The sequence below is a fragment of the Triturus cristatus genome, chromosome 6 (assembly GCF_964204655.1).
Source record: "Triturus cristatus chromosome 6, aTriCri1.1, whole genome shotgun sequence".
Lineage (NCBI taxonomy): Eukaryota > Metazoa > Chordata > Amphibia > Caudata > Salamandridae > Triturus > Triturus cristatus.
In genome coordinates, this window is record NC_140589.1 from 1669008191 (window position 1) to 1669028835 (window position 20645).

Sequence of the window (20645 nt, forward strand, 5' to 3'; positions counted from 1 at the left end):
TTCTTTGTTATATGTGTATCTTTTATGATCTACTTTTAGTAGATCGAATAAAGATTAGTAATGAATGAATGAACCTTAACTTTTAATCTAGAATTTTGCTAAATATTAAAAAGTAACTTTGAATCGAATTTCAGCATTTTATTGGTCAAACTAGTAAAATAAATAAACTTTCAATGAAAATTCTCACTCTTCATAGGAAACAGTCACTTTACCTGCATAGTGAAAATTGCATTTTATACCTGTTCACTATAGGGATATATGAATTACCATTAATAGGGAATCCTAATAATTTTGGGGTTGGCAAATAAAATAGATTCCAGATTTGTGAAGGCTAACTAGATAGATTTCGTGTTTCCACACCATTTTCGCTTGTTTATCACCGATAAGTCATACAAATATTTTGGCTGCTTTCTCTGTGTGACAAACCTCAACTTGTAATGATGAAGATATTACATCCTGTTACTTGGGGCACTATAGTATTAAGGTTCGTAATGAGGCTCTGGGCACCCACCTTTTTGAGTTACCAGCAGGTTACTCTACATGTCAGAGCACTCATCTGACAAGCGTTACTGCATGTGAGCCAGTCATGTTTTTCTTCATCACAGTGCAGCAATTCTTACTTTAAATACACATCTAACTTTAAATATGCACATATTAAAAGATAGGTTTATAGGTAATGTAGTCTTTTTGACATTTAAATGACAGCTTGCCATAAGTGGGAAATGTCAGTACTTGAATTTGTCTGAAGCCTTATCCAGTTTCTTTACACTGCTTGCTTAAGTGGTATGGCCTTCACTCTTGCCGTTTTTTTTCTTGAAAAAAAATATAGAAGCTTTATTTACTCATGATGTCCTATTTGGTCGTATTGGGACTGGTCCTCAATGCTTGAAGGAGGGAGGGTCGGCTGAATTGCAAGAAGTTCTTATTAATAATTTCTGGGAAGAAATGTAAAAATCAAATTTTCTTCCTTCTGTAGAATTATTTGACTAGAATATTGATTTTTTAACCCTTGAGCTGCTGAAGCTTTTTCGGCCCCGTTACTTAGCCTTTTTTTATGTTTGGGGCACTTTCCACTTAACACTTAATAACTTTTGTTTCACAAAATAAATCCAGGCCAAATGTGCATCCTGTTTTGCTCACATGTTGGTGATTTTAAAGATACAAAGACTTTGTGGATTCCTTTGGTGGGCGCAGAGGAAATGGCCATAATATAACAGCTTTTGTTTTGAAAACTGGGTAAAAACTGTACTATGAGAAAGCTTAACTGTTTTTGCTAAAAATGGCATTGTCAAATGGTGCTAAGATCACAATTTTCCCAGCTTTCAGGAACAAGCAGAGTTGTAAATAGAAAATAATTTTTTACCACAGTTTCTGCATTTTTCTAAGTGGTAGTCTCTTTTTCTATTTTTGTGGAACCCATGGAAAGCTATACATTTTTGAAAATTGGATTAAATATTCAGGAAGAGGTAATTTGTGTAGATCGTTGATTGTTTTCTCAAATAAACTAATCAAGATAATAAAAAAATAATGAAAATAAGTAGGAAAAAATCAAATAAGTGAGCACCATCAACTGATCTGCAGCATATTATGATACCCTACTGTAGACTGACCATGCAATGCAGCATATTCTGATGTTAAAATCTAAAGAATGAAAAATGGGTTCGAAGGAAACCTATGCATTTGTGAAATGCACCCAAGATACTGAGTTTAGGAGGAGAGGTTATTTGTACAACTCTGAATTTGAGGTACCCGTAGTATAATGTGATGCAAAGGGCATTTTGCAAAATGTGATCTTTCTTTCACACTGGCTTACATTTAAAATTAAAAAATGGAGAGAAATTCAATTGATAATAACAAATGTTCTACTATTCTATATTTCCACACTTCTCTTGATAAAAACGATTCCCTACTTGTCTAGATGGGTATACTATCACCCATAACAGGAAAGGCCCCAAAACACGAAGTGGAGACATCAAAACGCTTGCCTTTCAAATAACCCATTTTGGCAATGTGGGTAGCTGCTGTATTTTTACTCCCGTCATTCACGGAAACATACGAGACATTTCTGAAAACTAGGCAACGAGGAGAGTCCAGGGAGGTGTGACTCGTTTGGATCCCATGAGGTTTTCATACCCAGAATGCCATGCAAATCTCAAACCTAGGCTAAAATCACACATTTTCTCTCATATTTCTGTGAGGGCAAATTCCAAAATTTGCGGGGATCCACTTAATTCCTACCACCTAGCATTCCCACACTGCTCCCAATAAAAACATTAAAGTTAGTTATGTCATGCTGCCAAATTATTGTGGCAATATATCGATTAACACAATGTCTGCAAAGGAAAATATAAATATGTAAGTACAGATTTACTATTCTTAATTCTACGTATGTGTACCTTTATATCTTCAAGGCACATACACGTGGAGTTAAGAATAGTAAATCCATTTTTAGCTATGCATACTTACCTTCACAATGTTGTGGTAGTCGATATTCCAGCCATGCTTTTTTGTCAGGGCAATATTTTTCCCCTCGATATTTTGACATACAGCTGTAGAAGTTATTGTATTATTACATTGAGTTTTTAATGTCATCCTGCCAAAAAATCAAGACCAAAATATTGACTACCACAATAGCTTCAAGTTACGTATATATATATATATATATATAGGTATGTATAGAATTACTATTCTTAACTCAGTATATATATAGCCTGATCAGCTATATATGTCTTTAAGGTATGTACATGCGGAGTCAAGAATTATAATCTATGCATACAATTCACACTTACCTTCACTATGTTGATGTAGTGATATATCACTCCCAATATTTTGGAAGGACAATGTTTTTCTCCTCGATATTCTGATATACAGCACATGGGCTATATCATGATGGGCATTCTGGCCCCCTGTCTTTGCCTTGCTCTGTTTAAAGTTCAAGCATGAACTCAGAGAAATTCCGAGTTTTATGTTTGCACCTTAGACAACTCTCATGCAAAAAAATAGGTGCTGCACCCATCATGAAACAGCCCCGGTAGAGTTGAGTCTGCACTTTATTCTAGATTGAAAATGCTATTTTCTAGGTCCCATTTGCAGGTGGTTTGGCCAACATATTGTCTTCTGCTATTACAGTGGTATGTTTATGATAAATGTTCGAACCTGCAGTTCATCTCCCAGACCAAAGGCAGTGACTTTTGCTTTTATTAGTGTATCTGACATTTTCAAAGATGATAAGTTGGGTTGCCGTATACCGTCGCAAAGTACTGTTTTGTGGATAACTTTACAGTGGCTGATGCCACGTTTGTACAATCAGTATGATAAGATATTTTATTTTAAAGAAATATGCTCACCTCAGCATCCAGCAGGCTTTGTTGATGTTTATTGGGAAATATTCGATCACTTGACTTACAAGGACTGGGTTCAAATGCATATTGTTGGTACAGGCTGTTTGAAATTTTACAAAGTCCCGTACCCTCTGATTTTAAAAAGTGTTCAAGATTGTAATGCCCTACACGAGCAGTTCAAGTCTGGATTCTAATGTTTGAATTTTATTTCATGACTTTAGGTAAAGGCGGACACTGTTCATCATCTGAAAGTGAAGATGAAGCTGTAGGCAAATACCAGGAAGCATTGACTAGAGTACAGGGTTCCAAAGCACCCACAGACAAACAAGCAAATTATACGTGGGAAACCAGACAGAAATATAGTCCACTGTCTGCAGAGTACGATGGATATAGCAGCGAAGCCTCAACTGATGAAGGTAAGTTGATTTAAGTTTCAAACTTTAGAGTAAGAAATGAACAGCGGCTTTATCTCAACATCTAAATCAGCGTAAGTTCTCCATTTGAGAACATCAGTCGCCAACATAGCACATCAAATTCTAATTCATATTTTTAGAATAATGCTCCTCAGGTGGATGGTAACTGTAAATCACTCTGTTTGTTCTGCATATCAGTGTGCCATATGATGAGGTAGATAGCGGGTAATAAAACATTTAATATTACAATACCAAAGAACGATACCCAGAACTTAGGGCCAGATGCACAAACTCATTTATTGGTCGCACACCCTGTGATTTGCTAAATCACAGGGATTCAGACCACTAAATGGCTTCTTGGAGTGTACTAACCCCTTTTTGTGATATGGTAACAGGTTACAACAGCGTTGACACCCAACCCACCTCTCTCAGCCTTGACAACCTCAATCTCCCAGGAAACAACAGCCGACCTATCACCACGTTGTCTGAACTTACCACTCAGATCACCACAGCCATCATGTCGCCATCCACTCCGGGGCAGCCATCCACCCCTGCCCCCACCATCTTTTCAACCTCAGGATCAACCCATTCAGCACGGAACTCACCAGCATCCTCAACACCTCCATCACAGCAACCTTCCTGGAAAGATGGAAACATGCAGAGGTCAGACTCCTCCTAAAGAAACCCTCCGCCGACACCAGCAACCTCAAAAACTACCGACCGATCTCATTGCTCCCCTACCCAGCCAAAGTACTTGAGAAAGCCATCAACCAACAGCTCACCGAATACCTGGAACACAAACCCCTCCTTGACGCCTCATCATGGCCACGTGGCGTTAACACCAATCCCGCCATTCAGTGAGCTATCAGACCCTGCGACTGCTGCCCCACAATGGCGATCATGGAATGGACGCCTCAATCACTATTTCCAAGGCACCAGGGAAACGGATGGCGCCGTCAAAAGGTCCCTGCTCGTGCACAATTGATACGCTGAGCTGTACGAACTGTTCAAAATGCTGCCTGACACGGGCGAAGAGGACGATTTTGATGATAGCAAGGGTCATAAATAAACACTTTGATCTCCAGATCAACCCGGACTTCGAACGTTTCAAGCTGCTCCAAGCCAAGCAGTCTGACACAAAGTACAGCAAAGTGTTCTATGCGAGGCTGAGGAAGCTAGCAAGCATGTGCACCTTCCACCACCAACGGAAAGAGATATGGGCCCAGTTCTTCCAAGGGTGTCGGTCTGCTGTGCTCCACCCGCTGATCCTAAGACAGCCAGGTAGATCCCTGGATGACATTTTCATATTGGCTCAGTTCCATGAGCTATCGAAGTCAAGGGCAGAAGAAATGGAAGCAACCCTCAACAAACACCCATCCATGCAGTGTCATTCCAGACCTATCGCCATTAAGAAGGAGAGGGTGGATGCCCTACAAAAATTCCCATGCCTGTCAAGCCCACCACTGCAACCACCCTCCAGAGGGCCCTGCAGAAATTGCAGGCTGGAGCACTCGACACTGGGCGTATGCTTCGCAAATTGCAAGACCTGCTCTAGATGTGGCAAACCCAATCACTTTGCCAAGGTGTGCCGCGGTGAGAGGTTGAGGACCACCTTCGGATAATCACGGGCAACATCCATAGCCTTCAAACACCTGTCGCTGGATGACACACTAGATCCGGAGTGCGCCAGTGCACACAGGTCGAATTTCAATGAGGACGATGAAAAGGAGGAGGTGTTTGTGGTGTCATTTGCTGAAGGTGCCGACCGCAGGCAGCTGTTGCTCCCATGTGCACCATCAAAGTCGCGAACACGACAGGGCGTCAGTAAATTTGATGGACTCGAAGCAGTATGAACCACTCATGCCATGCCCTCCTCTCGTCACTACCAAAACGAAAATCTACACGTATGGGGAACAAAACCCATGCAGTTGAGGGGAGTGATCGAAATGGATGTGACCAGTGACAAGTAGACAACCCAGGCCTAGTTCCATGTCTCTTAGGGCTGTTAAGCTGCCACACTGCCGAAGATCTGGAGTTGGTGTTCTTTGCAAATCAGATCCATCCTGCCCGAATTCCCGCAACTGTTCAAAGGTTTGGGTAAGCTAAAACATAAGCTGTTTAAACTTCACATTGACAAATCCTTTAAAGCCAACCGCCTTGCGACATAAGAGAGTCCCCTTCCATCCGAAGCCCCAAGTGGAACAATACAGGTGCTAGAGGATTTAGAGGTTATCGGAAAGGTCAGTGGCCCCACCCCGTTGATGTCACCTCTGGTCATAGCGCTGAAGCCCACGCAGCCGGGAGCGATCCGACTGTGTGTCGACATGCGCCTCCCGAGCCAGGTTGTCAAGAGAGAGTGCCACTTCATGCCCACAATGGATGACATTGTGGCAGATCTCAACGGGGCCAAGTGGTTCTCCAAGCTTGACCTTAATTCCAGATAGCACCAACTGGAGCTGGCCCCCCAGAGCAGGTACATCACGACCTTCTCCACGCATGTTATGTTATGTTATGTTAAAAAAGGATCTGTAGAGCGCACAGCTACTCCACAGAGTGTCCCAGCGCTATGACAGGAGAGACGGGAGACCTATGAAAAAAACTCAGAGTCCGGGGGGGTCAGTCGTTAAGGTATTCGTTGGAACATCCAGGTTTTCAACTGTTTCCTGAAGGCCAGTAGGTCCGTGGGCTGCCTGAGTTGTAATGGCAGGGTGTTCCATGCACGGGCAACTTGCACTTGAAAGGAGTGCCCGCCACAACAGGCTCTGAGAAATGTAGGTGTCACAATCAGATGTTGGTGTGCTGATCTGAGGGATCTGTGTGGGGCTTAATATAAGACTCTTCTGCGGATGTAGTGGGCCCCCAGACCGTGTAACGCCTTGAAAGCAAGGACTAGGGCTTTGAAGAGAATTCTGTAACGGACAGGCAGCCAATGCAATTTCTTCACGTGGTGGTAAATCCGGTCTCTAGGTCCTGGTTTAAGAACTGCCATCGCGGCGGCATTCTGAACGATTTGAAGTCTGTTCAGTAAGAACTCCGGCAGGCCCAAATAGAGGACATTTATATAGTCCAATCTGGAGGTGACAAAGGCATGTACAACTGTCTTTCAGTGCGGAATCGGCAGCAGGTAAAGACATTTCCTGAGCATTTTCAGGAGTCCGAAACACGTGCCAGCTACTGCCTGGACTTGTGTTTCCATGGATAAGGAGTCGTCCATTTTTACTCCCAAGTCTTGTACCACCTCAGGCACTTGGGCCTGAGGTGGTACAAGAGGCTGAGTTTCAGCATTTCCTCAGTGGCGGAGATCTTCCAAAACGCCATCAAGGAGACGTTGTCTGGCCTGATGAGAGTCCTTAACCTCAGCAACGACATTTTGATATTCTCGGGTAGCCTCGAAGAACAACATGTGCGACTTCGAGACATGCTACGCCGCTTGTCTGACAATGGCCTCACCCTGAACAAAGTCAATTGTTCATTCTACCAGGAGTTGATCAAGTTCTTTGGGTACATACTCTCCAATGAGGGCCTCCATGTAGTTTGAAGAAGGCCATAGCCATATAAACCATGCATACCCCCAGGAACCCGATGGAGGTCCGCAGCTTTCTTGGGATGGCCAACTATTGTGGATGTTTTATACCCAACCTGGCTTCTCTGTCCGAGCCACGGAGGGCTCTCACAAACACCAGTGTGTCATGGAACTGGAGCCCACAAGCCACCAAAACTTTCAAAGCAATCAAGGAGGCTCTCATGGACAAAACCACCATGGCTTCCACCCACGGAAAAGTACGGAACTGATCGTTGACATCAGCCCTGTTGGCTTAGGAGCTGTGCTCATGCAGGAAAATACAAACAAGGACTGGCTGCCAATAGCCTAAGCCAGCAGGGCGCTCTCGGAAACAGAAACGAGATGCCCAGATTAAGAGAGAGGTTCTGGTCATCAAGTGGGCCTGCCAACACCTCCACCTCTACCTATATGGCCACGAGTTCAGGGTGGTGACCGACTGCCAACTGCTTATCCCTCTGTTTGCTGGAACCACACGCCCAGCTCCTCCTAGGATAGAATGATGGGCGGTGCAAGCGTACAGGTTCGACATTGGCTACCGCCCTGGTGGCAACATCCAGGCGAATTATCTGTCCCGCCATCCTTTGTAGACAGAAGCCACTCGGCTGGACCAGGAAGAAGAGTGCATCAAGGAATTTGTCAGGATGGTCATCTAAGAAGCCTGCCCAAAGGCACTGACTCTGAAAGAACTTGGGAAAGCCACCAATCATGACGAGAACCTGGCAAGGGTCAAAGAAGCATTAGACATCAACTTGGGGCTATTTTTTAACCCCAAAACCAGTGGCACAGCCAATGTTGCATTTGCAAATCTTCTCATTTCTTTGGCATTTATACTCCATTATACTCCATAATTCCTCCTCTCTTATGCTATAAACCATTCAAATCCACATGCACGGAAAATGCAATTTTCTAGGTTTCTCATGTTTAAGTGGGCCATCCGAACCTCTTCTCCGAAAACACGTACAAAAGCATAATTCATCAGAAGCAGTTTTATTAACACCCAATGCAATTCGGACCTCTGGGGGCCCTTCTTCAGGGGTAACTGAAAATAACAATAGGACTTATATTAAAAACCATTCAATGTATGTACAATCGATCTCACTGTGCTCTGCTTATGGTACAAGTTGCACATCATTTCACTATTAACTGACGACTTGAACACTCCGTGATGTTTTCTTCCCTGTTCCAAACCAACTGATTCTTTTCATTAATGATTCCTTCACTCTTCCTATTTGTACATAACTCCCATTCACTCTGTCACTGACTTCCCTACGATGACCTCATCGTCCTAATCAACCCCATCCCTGTCTCTCCGTATATTTCCATTTCTCTGGTGCAAGACCCTCGCAGTCCGCTATTCGCTCCTCTCCCCCTCCTACCTCCCCTTGCTTAACTACCCTCATTCCAGTCCCTTCATCCCCTTCCTTTCTCCTTTCAACCCACTATCTTCCATCTTACTCCTACTCATCAATTAGCACACTTCGTGAAAATGCCTTTCTACCTGATTCCTCCTCTCCCCTCAACAGACTCTCCCAACCACCCCTCTCGAGTTACAAACAACCTTTTCTACTTTCTTTTCTCACGTAACTTCTATCAAGTAATCGTCCTCCTCACTTCCTGCACCGACAAAATTTAACTTGCCGTCTTCCATTACCCAAATTTAAACTCGATCTTCATCCCTCCCCCTTCTGCCACGTGATGTTTTCCTGAACCAATAATCATCGTCGAACCTGCCTAAAACACTCCAACTCCCATAATACATTCTAACTGCGTACTAAAAACATAACCATGTTCACAATTATACAGATTCATGTAAAAATCCATGCAACTTTGTTAATGATCCCTGCAATTGCCCATTTTTAAATATGAACAATGTCTAATGATTGTACAATGTCCAATATTTCAATATTCGTCTGACTTCCTGAACCTCATAATAAACATGCTTGATGAACTGTGTTGTTCCGCCCTGCATGGGAAAAGCGACAACGTTTTGACTTTATATATGGAGTTGTCAAAGAAGCATTAGCCCAAAGGAAATGGCAACACTTCCTTGATGGTTCCTGGTCGCTGACCACAGATGACCAGCTTGCAAGGCAGCAGCTGTGGAGGGTCTTCCATGAGCTCAGTGAAGTGCTGCATGGAATACTACTCCTTGGCCAGCTGATCATGGTCCGGAGAGAACTGTGGATCCAGATAGTCAACTTCACCCATATAGGGTACCAAGGCGCAGGGAAGACCAAGTCCCGGCTCCAAAGCAATGTGTGGTTCCCAGGGATGGATACCCTGGTTGATGAGACAGTGTGCCAATACCATTCTTGTGCCATTACAGGTGGAGAGCAGCTGCCTGCCCCAGTCATCACTGAAGAACCTAGCCAGGAACCATGGACAAAGATAAGCATCGACTGCACGAGTTTCCTCAATGGCCAGAGCACTGTTGTAATGATGGACTCACACTCAAAATTTCTAGTCATGAAGGTGTCGTCCATAGCATTTCTTCAAGCCAAGGCAGTGCTGGATAAGACCTTTGCAATGCTGGGCTTTCTGGAGGAGATTAAGTCAGAAAATGTGCCCCCATTTCAAGACCACGAGCTCCAGGAGTACCGCACCTCTCTCGCCATCAGGCACAGGAAAATCATGCTGCAGTGGCCCCAGGTGAATGGAGAAGTGGAGCGCTTCATGCAGACTGGGTAGGAATAGAACGAGGGGAGGAAGCAGTGAGCTGTCTGAACCAGTTCCTAAACGCCTATCGCCAAACCCCGCAGGGCACCATCAACTGCGCCCCGGCTCATCTGCTGTTTCGGAAGCCCACAAGGGACAATATCCCCACCAGTCTCAGTTGGCCCCCTGCGGTGTTCAACAGCAAGGTCACGCAGGTGAGGAGGGAATCCACTAACCGGAAGGCAAGCCTGAGTCGGAGAGCCCAACCTTCCTTGCTATAAGCAGGTGATTACATCATTATCAAGAACAGGTACCCCGGATGGAAGTTCCCAACACTCTACTAACTAGAGGTGTGGAGAATCGTTGCGGCCAATCGCACCATGATCTCTGTGCCACAGGGTAAAACCTTTTTTTTTAAACTGTATTTTAGTGAATTATTGGTTGGCAGCTCTGTAAACAATTCATTATATGACATATAATAAAGACATACTCGATCCAGTGAGATATAAAATGCGCATGTAGAACTATTAGTTGGTCCGAAGGTATTCCAAGACATCAATCAGACAAAGGAGGGGGGGCTGTGGGCTATTAGGGAGGTCCAGCATACATGCCCAGGCTGAATATCAAGAAGAAGGGAATGCAGTTCCTGGTAAAGCAGGGCTAAGAGGGAGAGGGAGGTGACTAAAGAAGTCCCTAACTACACACTGGTAGTGTTGGTGAGAAAAGGGAGGGACTGGGGAGTCCTTCCTTTCGGAATAAGGGCCCTCACACACCCAGCCAGCTGCGTGTCATGCTTCATCATCGGGCATGCTCCTCATCGGGTCGGCGCTGCAATACCCGATGGGCAACCTATGCAGGGGCTCTTTGGCGGAGATCTTTTTATTCCTGGCCGTATAGTGCAGTGGGTGTGAGGGGCCCTAGTAGTGTAGGAGTGCAAAAGTGTAAGTTAAAACAGGGAATGGAAGAATCAGGGAGATTAGATTTTAATAGTCCTGCCTTCCCCCAGGTTAAATATGGAGTTGGCGACTCACTGCAATAATGCTGCAGGTTGTTGCGCTCAGTCTCATTTGGTCAACATGTTTCTTGCCAGTTAAGTCAGGAAGATCTAGTGGCAATTCTTCAAGACCTAGAAAAAAGTAACTCTACACTAAAAAAGGAAATTGTAAAGTGGTGTACTAGCCTAATTGTAATAAAGTGACACCAAGAGGTGAAGTACCTGCTGGTGCAGCAGCCAATCAGTAACTAAGTTTCGATTGGCCCCTTCAAATCACGGCAGGTGAAGGACACAGGAAAGTATTGGTGTCCAACGAACTTTGTCCAGTAGACGTGTGACCTACCCCGCACTGCCGTGATTTGAAGGGGCCAATTGAAACTTAGTTACTGATTCGCTGCTGCACCAGCAGGTTCTTCACCTCCTGGTGTCACTTTATTACAATTAGGCTAGTACACCACTTTACAATTTCCTTTTTTAGTGTAGAGTTACTTTTTTCTAGGTCCTGAAGAATTGCCAATAGATCTTCCTGACTTAACTGGCAAGAAACATGTTGACCAAACGAGACTAAGCGCAACAACCTGCAGCATTATTGCACTGTGTCGTCAACTCCATTTTTAAACTGGGGGAAGGCAGGACTATTAAAATCTAATCTCCCTGACTCTTCCATTCCCTGTTTAAACTTACACTTTTGCACTCCTACACTACTAGGGCCCCTCACACCCACTGCACCATACGGCCAGGAATAAAAAGATCTCTGCCAAAGAGCCCCTGCATAGGGCGCCTGTCGGGTATTGCAGCGCCGACCCGACGAGGAGCATGCCCGATGATGAAGCATGACACCCAGCTGGCTGGGTATGTGAGGGCCCTTATTTCGAATGGAAGGACTCCCCAGTCCCTCCCCTTTCTCACCAACACTACCAGTGTGTAGTTAGGGACTTCTTTAGTCACCTCTCTCTCCCTCTTTACCCTGCTTTACCAGGAACTGCATACCCTTCTTCTTGAAATTCCAAGACATCAAGCAATAAAACCAAGACATTGAGCTGTATATCGCACAGAAACATATTAATGCCTATTTGGTCGTCAAGAAACAACAGAGAAAATATTTCAAGTACCATTCAATTTCTGACCCATCCTCCATGGGATGATCGCCATCATCTTGAAACATACCCAACAGTTGGGCCCACTGCATTATATCCTCAGACGCCCCCTCATCAGTGGATAATAATCACTTGTGTTGTTCTTCCGCAGCCCCCCCACTCCATCAGGTGTCTCAGTTAATGAGTCACCAACGGGGCCTTCACCCCCATCCATCCAATAGCCACCCTCCTCTTCGCGAATAGTAAGGCGAGCTGGGCTGGTCTATAGGTGATCTTGCGACCCCTAGTGCGCACCACTACTCCCAGGAGAAAGGCAAGCAGAGTTAGTGGGACACCAATCCCCGTGGTCACTTCTATGTGGGGTACCACAAGTGTCCAGTAGGACTGAACTGGAGCACACGCCCAGGCTAAGTGTAGACAGGTGGCTCCAACCACTCCACAATGCACACAGGCAGCGTTCCTCGTGGGGTCTATTGTGTTGAGGCTATATGGCATGACATATGTGCAGTGTAGAAAATAAAAATGCAAGAGTTTAAGCCGGTTGTTACAGGATACAGAATGAACAAGGTTCAATGCCGTATCCTAGTTCATTTCAGAGATGGGCGCTCCTATATCTCTTTCTCAAGCTCTCCACCCAGGGTACTGTCACAGTTGCATATCACTCCTAAGGGCTTTGTAAAAATGGGTAATGAGATGAAACCCTTCTCTCAACCCAATGAGGCCATCAAGGACCCCCAATGCACAAGGGGCCACTCACTGGGAAGTCCACCAGGAGGTCTATTACCATGCTCTCCAGCTTGGCATAATTAACAAAATTAGCGGGCCCCCACCCGAAAGGAGTCCTGTGCATCTTGGAATGATATAAAAGTGTCCCCAGGGTAAAGGTCACCTGCAGCCAGACACACCCCCTCCCGCCACTGTTCCACAGACATGGTCGAGTCAATGCTTCTGAAGAGCGCCAGATCCAACAGCTTTAGTTCCGTACTGAAGGGAGCCCTCCAAATTATTTTCTGGACCACTTTTTCTTATAAACCTGCGGTTTGGGTAACCAGGTATGGCATAGGGAACTCCAATCTCCGCCCCTGCATCAGCAGCTGGAGTAGAGTGTCCCACCCCGAACTCAATTCCTAGGAGCCGCTTCTCCCAGTTATTTGAATCTGTGAGTCAGCGGGACGCGTGTTGTAGGTGGGCAGCATAATAATAAAATTGTACATACAGCAACCGCCACCCTGCTGTACTCAACCGCCCGAAAGAGTGTCACCAACAAGCTATCCAGCCAACAAAAAAAATTATCCATAAGTGGAAACATAGAATTCTGTACAAGATACAGACATCTTGGAAGGAAGACCATTTTCACTATTGCTGCCCTGCCTATTACAGACAGAGGGAACCGATTCCAAAAGGCACTGGAGCTCCCCAGGCCTGTCAACACCCTGTCCACATTCCGACGTTGGTGTTGGGCATCCATGTAGTTAACCCAGATCCCCAAATACCAAAACCCTTCCAATTTCCACTAAGTCCCACAGCTGGGAGCTGGTGTAGCTGTCTCCTGATCAGCCCTCCCAAGGGGAACACTAAATATTTGCAGACGTTAAGTTTTAGGCCTAAGATGTTACCAAAATCTTCCAGATGTCACATCAACAATGGAATGGACACTTCTGGTGAACATACGTACTCCAGCGCATCGCCTGCATATAGCGAGACTACATGGTTGGTGTTCCTTACCCAGATCCCCCAGGGAGCCATCTCCGTGCGCATCGCAAGTGGCTCAATCACCAAGGCAAACATTAGGGGCGAGAGGACACAACCTTGCTTCGTGCCTCTCCCCACTGGCCAGCGCTCTGAGAGTTTTCCCCCCACCTTTATACGTATTGAGGGTTCAACATCCGAATCCAGGCACAGAAATTGGGACCAAACCCCATGCCCCTCAGCACTGCCATGAGAAAGGCCCCCTTCACCGTGTCAAATGACTTTTCAAGATCTAGTGAAATCATGGCCATCTCCCCCTCCCATCCAGGGCATCATGGAGCACATGTGTCAATCTACAAAGGTTGTGCGTAGTACTGCACGCCTGCATGAAACCGCATTGCCAGTATTTCGCACAAAACTTTTAGACTGGTGTTGAGTATTGTTAGGGGTCTGTAGGCAGATGGATCCAAGGGATCCCCACCAGGCTTCAACAATAAACACACCACCCCCTCTCTAATAGTTGGTGGCAATTGGCCTTCATCTCTCGCCTCATAATAAACGTCTAACAATTTCTCCCCAAGGTCCGGGGAATAGGCCCAATAGAATTCCACTGGAAATCCCTCACCTCTGAGGGCCTTAGACTTGTTTAATATCTTAACGGCAGCACCCACCACCTCCACAGAGAGTTCCTCTTCCAACTCTTGCATGGCCACCCAGTGTAACCTTGGGAGCCCCGCCCGGGTCAACAAGTCCTCCGTCATGCCCTCAATATCCAGTGGGCCAACTATAAACTTGTTGTCAGTATATCTCTTCGCCAGGAGTGTAAGTGTCCCTGCATGTCTCGTATGAAGACAATGGGGGTTATCTCCGTTTCTCTCCTAAGAATCCATGCCAGGAGTTTATTTGATTTGTCACCCTCTCTGTGCTGAAACTGCCGGTAGGTTTTTAGACCTGTTTTGTCCAAAGTGTCCCAGAGGGAGCACAGCTCCCTATGAGCCGCCAGCGCAGCCGCGAACCCCTCAGCTGTAAATTCCTCCTGTTTCTGAAGGTTTGCCAATCGGTCCTCTTGGGTCTTTAAATTTGCTATAAGTCTTCTATGCACTCCACAGACAGTGCTAATACATTCCTCCCTTACTCCCGCCTTTAAAGCCTCCCACTCAATGGACCTGGTATCCATTGTCCCCCAATTATTAATAGTGTAAGCGTCTATGACAACCCAGAAATCCTCCCTGCACATTGGATCCTCTAACAAGTCAGAGGACATACGTTATGTTCTGCACCCATCCAGCTTAACACCCCAGTCCAGTGTTAACAGAGTCGGGACATGATCAGACAAAAATCGGACCATGTGTGTCATAGTGCTGATCTGCGAGTGATCCATCCTCCCACCAAGAAATGGTCCAACCGGCTATGAGTATTATTACTCTCGGCCCTCTGGGTGCAAAAGGCCCCACCATCCAAGAGCCCCAAATACTGCATCACCCATTCCAGACTGCTCATCATTAATGGTTTGGTACCATCCCAGGGAGGGTAGTGGCCTCCCCCATCATCCAGAACACTATTGAAATCACCCACCCATATGATGGGGGTTCCCACACTATCCGATAACATATCCTGCAACCCCTCAAAAAAAAGAACAGCCATCCATGTTGGGGGCATATGAATTGCACAATGTAATCGCTTTCACATCTAGAGAACCTTGCATCAGAAAATACCACCCCTTTACACTTGCCTCATTGTAGGCAAGCCGAAAGGGGATTCCCGGGCCCACCCAAATGGCCACTCCTCTGGTGTAAGAGGTGTAAGAAGCAGAGAACACCTGACCCCTCCACTTTCAATCGAAATTTTATGGCGTCTGAGGAAGGAATGGACCCTGTAGCATTTGGCGTAATCTCAGAGCCCCCAGACATTCCAGGTAACAATGTTGATTCGGTAAGTCATACTCACTGTAGGTGTTCCCTCTCATCTCCCCCCATCTCTCACAACCCAGAATACCCAACAGGAGGGCTGGAAAGCCAATAACACTTCGCACTGTTGTAAAACATGAATCATAACAACAAAAAACTGTTGACCCCCCAACCGAGGGATGAATAGGACCCCACCCCCCGGATACACAGTGTAACAACAGACCTTGCCACTGCAGATCCAAAATGGTCTCACTGTCGAGACCTACAACTTAACCCCATCCCTCCAACTTTACCTACCACATCTGTGGAGAGGCTACCCAGCAGTTCATATCCCTCCCTTCATAGAATAACAGCCCTCACAAGATTCTGAGACAGACCGTGCCTGTGAGCGTAGTCACATTCCAAAGATCTTCAGCTATTTCCAACCCCCCCACATCCCCACTCACGGCATAGCACAGAGTAAACGTAAAGGGACCTACCCTGCAAAGGAACAAACATAGAATTAAACAATCAGCATACATGTAACATTCTCTTTCTTTTGTTCTGTTTTTTTGTTCCAGTCACTTTGCTTCCTTCCTCAGAAGCCTGTCTTCCTCCCGACACGTTGCCTCTCCCCCAGCCCCGGGCTGCCACCACTTAAGGGCCAGGGCCATGGTGCCATCCTCCTGTATCTCTACCCTTACAGGAGCAGTCGACTCTGGGGGTCATAGAGAGCCAGATTCCAAGCTCGTATTCCCTCTCACGCCTGGGCCTGTCAGTGGCGACCCCCTTTGTGGCTCTGATCTCCAGGAGCCATTGCGTTCTCTAGGCACTTTGTCCCACACATCTAGCCAGCGCCAAACACCATCAGGAAATCAAAAAAGTGTGATTTACCCCCTGACAACACTCTCAGGCTGGCTGATTACAGCACCATGTAATGGAGTCCCAGGGAACGCAATTTAGCTTTGATTTCCAGTAATGTCTTTTGGCTCCCTGGACCTTATTGTAAAGTCTAGATAGATGGATTTCTTATGATTCTCATATTTGGCAGCTTCGGTGTCTCTGGCCGCCCTGAGGATGCTGTCCCTATCTTTGTAGTTTAAGATATGAGCAATATTAGCCCAAGGGTAGGCCCCAGGCTGCGCTGGTGCCACCAACGTGCCATGTGCTCTCTCAATAATGACCAGGGGGGACAATGCATTAGGCTTTAAAGTGTCTCTGATCCAGGTCTCAACGATCGGCTCAGGGTTTGCCCCCTCAGCACACTCTGGGAATCCCAGAAGACGCACATTGTTGCAACAGAGAACAACCCTCCACATCCTTCACCCTTGCCTCCAGCACTCCATAACAATACTTGACTGTGGCAACTTGCTTTTTCAATGTGGCCACCTCTGCTTGCAACTCATCAATGCAGCCCTCTGTCAACCGAACCTTATCGGAGACCTTGTAGAGGTCAGTGCGCAAAAGATTAACCTCAAGGCCAACTGTCTTGATTTTATTTTCTAGGGCTAGCCGGGAACCCTGAATGGCCTTCAGCAGTTCAGCCTGCGTGGGCTCCTCCACTAATTGTGCAGCATCCTCACTCCCCCTGCCAGGCATTGCCCGTGTACAGAGCTACGAGGCAGAGGTGGAGGTCATGTATTGATTCATGGTATTGCCCTGATGGCACCCAGCTTGTCTGTTCCTTCCCATGGGTGCTGTAGGTGCAGGAGTATATTGTGTGCTCAGCCTAGGAATACCAAGCAGACAGGCCCCTGGCAGTTCTTGACCACTCCGAGAAGGGAGAGGGGGGAGCGCAGGGCAACACAGCTCACTACCGGTGAGTCACCTCAGGCACCCCACAGACCCTTCGGGGATGCTGGATACTCGGGCCTCAGAGTTCAGCCTTCACTCCAGTAGGCCGCCTCTCTCCCCAGTGTTGTTGAGACCCCCACACAGCCAGTCCAATGCAGCTGCTTCCATAGTTGCAGACGGGAGGAGGATGACCTCGCCCCAGCAGGAGCAGTAGCAGGGTGACGGGCCTCAGGGAAAGCGCCTGTTGGCAAGGTGCCATCCCCCTCCATTGACCGGGTTGGGCAGGGTAGGATGCTGGTCACCAGCAGCTAAAAGCCTTGTTCAACTGCATGCCAGTACACTGTACGCCATGCCATTCTATGGTACTCCACTTTACAGTACTCCAATATACAGTACTCCACTGTATGACACTCTAAGCCACTCCACTTTACAGTATTCCACTGTATGCCACTCCACTGTATGCTGTTTCACTCTATGCCACTCCTCTCTACACTACTCCACCCTATGCCACTCTACTCTGTGGTATTCAACTGAATTCCCAGCGCCACTCCATGCCACTTCACTGTAAGTTCAGCCTGACTGCTTTTATGCCAAGCTACCAGAGGGTTAAGTGCAGGTTATTTTGGAGTTTGCTTGTGACTTCACCCTGACAAGTATTGTGGTTGCTCCTGCTGTAGGGTTTTACCCCCCTAAAGCAATCACCCAATGTCCTACAAATACAAATTGTAAAGTTATAGTTATACCTTACATTTATATTGTACCCATCACCTTTAAAATTACTATAACTTTATTTATTTTTTCTATACAAACCAAACTTAACATACAGAAACATAAGAAATTCTAAAGTTATACTTACATTTATAATTTACACACCACCTTCGAATGATTATAACTCTTGCACCTACATACACAGTGTGGTGTAGTGAATGCTGGAGCCACACTACATTAACTATAACCCGCCTCTCCACCATACGCTGTGTTGTGACAAATGATGTGATTTGCAGTGTCAAAGGTATTGCTATAATTTCAGATGGTATAAGTGAGTAATATTAAAGGGTGTATATCTATATATATGTATATATATTCAGACAAAAGACTCCCGCACTTTGGAACCTTGTAAATATTTATTTAGTTAACAGAGTCCAGTTTGTCCCACCAACGCGTTTCAGCCTTGTCGGCCTTGCTCACGGTAGGTGGCATTATTTCCTGCAACTGTTATATATCATTTCCTGTGTACACAGAATTAAAAAAAAAACATGGAATTCTGGGATTTGTAGTTCTTGTTACTACTGAAAAGAACACCTTGTGACAGTAAGAGACAAATTGCTTGTTTTAAGTTCTTTTACAAAAACGGCAGACTAATGTCAGAAACATTGGCAAATTGGCTGGTATTAGTGACCAAACTCGAAATTAAGTGATTGGCTGGTATTAGTGACCAGACTTGAAATTAATAGCAATTCAAATGTGTAGTACAAAGATACAACGAGTTTATACTAATGGAAAAAAGGGGATCTAAACTTATAAGATGAAAGCGTACAGGCCAAAACAATGATCAAAGTATACAGTCCCAAAGACAATAAGCAGTTGATATCTATGGGGTTGAGTCTCTTAGTGTGCCCATATCTTTCAATGGATACAGTTTATTATTTCAATTGATTTCGAAGTTGATGATATGCCCAGATATGTTCTTGTATTTAATAGATGTGTGTCAAAGGTGAACATAAAGTTCTTCGTCCAGATTCATCCCTCTCAGGTTCTTTGTTCGTAATCTAATGATGTACTTCGATTCAAGTTGTCGCAGTTTTCTTTGTCGATCACCCATCCTTTCAGTGCTCTCTATTGTGTCGATGGCAAAGTATGACATATTTCTCAAATTTCCTTCCTGGCAGGTTAATATGTGTTTGGCGGTTGCATAGGTCAGGTCTTTGTTTTTCACTGCTCTAATGTGTTCTAAAATACGCTTTTTTAGCATGCAGATGGTGCTGCCTCTGTACATCATGCCACAATTGCATTGGATCACATATACTACAAATTTGGTTGTGCATGTAATTTTTTGATCAATATGAATGATTTTTCCTACTGGATCTTTGATTGTTTTCACGTTGGTCCCAATTTTACAAGCTTTGCAATTGTTGCATTTCCTAAAGCCGTTTTGTTGTATTGCAAGCCAGTTTTTTTCTTCGTTTTTCTTAGTTTGAAAATGACTCTGAGTAGTGAGATCTCTGATGGAAGGTGCCTTTCTGTATGAGATTGATGGTTGTGTTCCAATGATTTCTGCTAAGTCATGATCTTGTTATAAGACTGGCCAGTATTTTTGGATAATTTGTCTGATTTTAAAGGATTCTTTGCTGTATGTCATTATTAATCGCGGTGCTGTTTGGTTGGTGATGATGTCCTCATTGTCTGGATATGGATGTTTCTTGACGAGAATGTCTGTTCGATTCATAGTTTTAACTTTATCCATGCTCTTATTGAGATCTCTCACTCTATATCCTCGTTTTTGTAATCTCATGGCACAGTTGAGAATTTCTTTATTTGCATCCTCGTTTCTTGAACAGTTTCTTTTCATTCGAATGAATTCGCCATAAGGGATGCTTCTCAGTAAAGCTTTTGGATGGAATCTTTCTGCATGCAGAATGCTGTTTGTGGCAGTTTTTTTCCTGAAAATTGTGGTTTCAATTTGACCATTCTCGATGCGTACCGATATATCAAGGAAATCAATTTTATGACGGCTTGTATTGCAGGTAAAGGAAAGTCCAATGTCATTATTGTTGAGTGTGTTGAAATATTGCATGAATTCATCTTTGTTCCCATTCCAAATTAGGAACAGATCATCGATGTAACGTGACCACAAAATGATTTTGTCCAGGGTCCCGTTGTTCTGTGGGCCCCAGGCTATTTCCTTCTCCCACCAACCCATTGTGAGGTTGGCGTAGTTGGGTGAGAAGGAAATTCCCATAGCACAGCCACACAATTGATGGTATAGTTCATGATTGAAAAGAAAAATATTGTTATTTAAGCATACCGACAATTAAATGATATCCAAAAATATACCAAGCTGACCAACAATCCAATGTACAGAATGATTGAGGATATAAAAAAACACCTTAATGAATGGCATGAACACAATTTAATTAACATCGAGGAGAAAAAATTCCTACTGAAGGAAAATCCAACAATTCCTACCATATACTTCCTGCCAAAGATTCATAAA

The 20645-nt window shown here is 45.0% G+C and overlaps 1 protein-coding gene across 1 annotated transcript in view; it reads left to right on the forward strand.

Annotated features, from left to right (window-relative positions):
• SYT14 (synaptotagmin 14) overlaps positions 1-20645 on the forward strand; it is a 486478-nt gene that overhangs the window by 97266 nt on the left and 368567 nt on the right. Inside the window, exon 2 of the mRNA XM_085609382.1 lies at positions 3563-3757. Within this exon, the coding sequence (XP_085465508.1) occupies positions 3563-3757 (195 nt within the window). The remainder of the gene's footprint in view (positions 1-3562; positions 3758-20645) is intronic.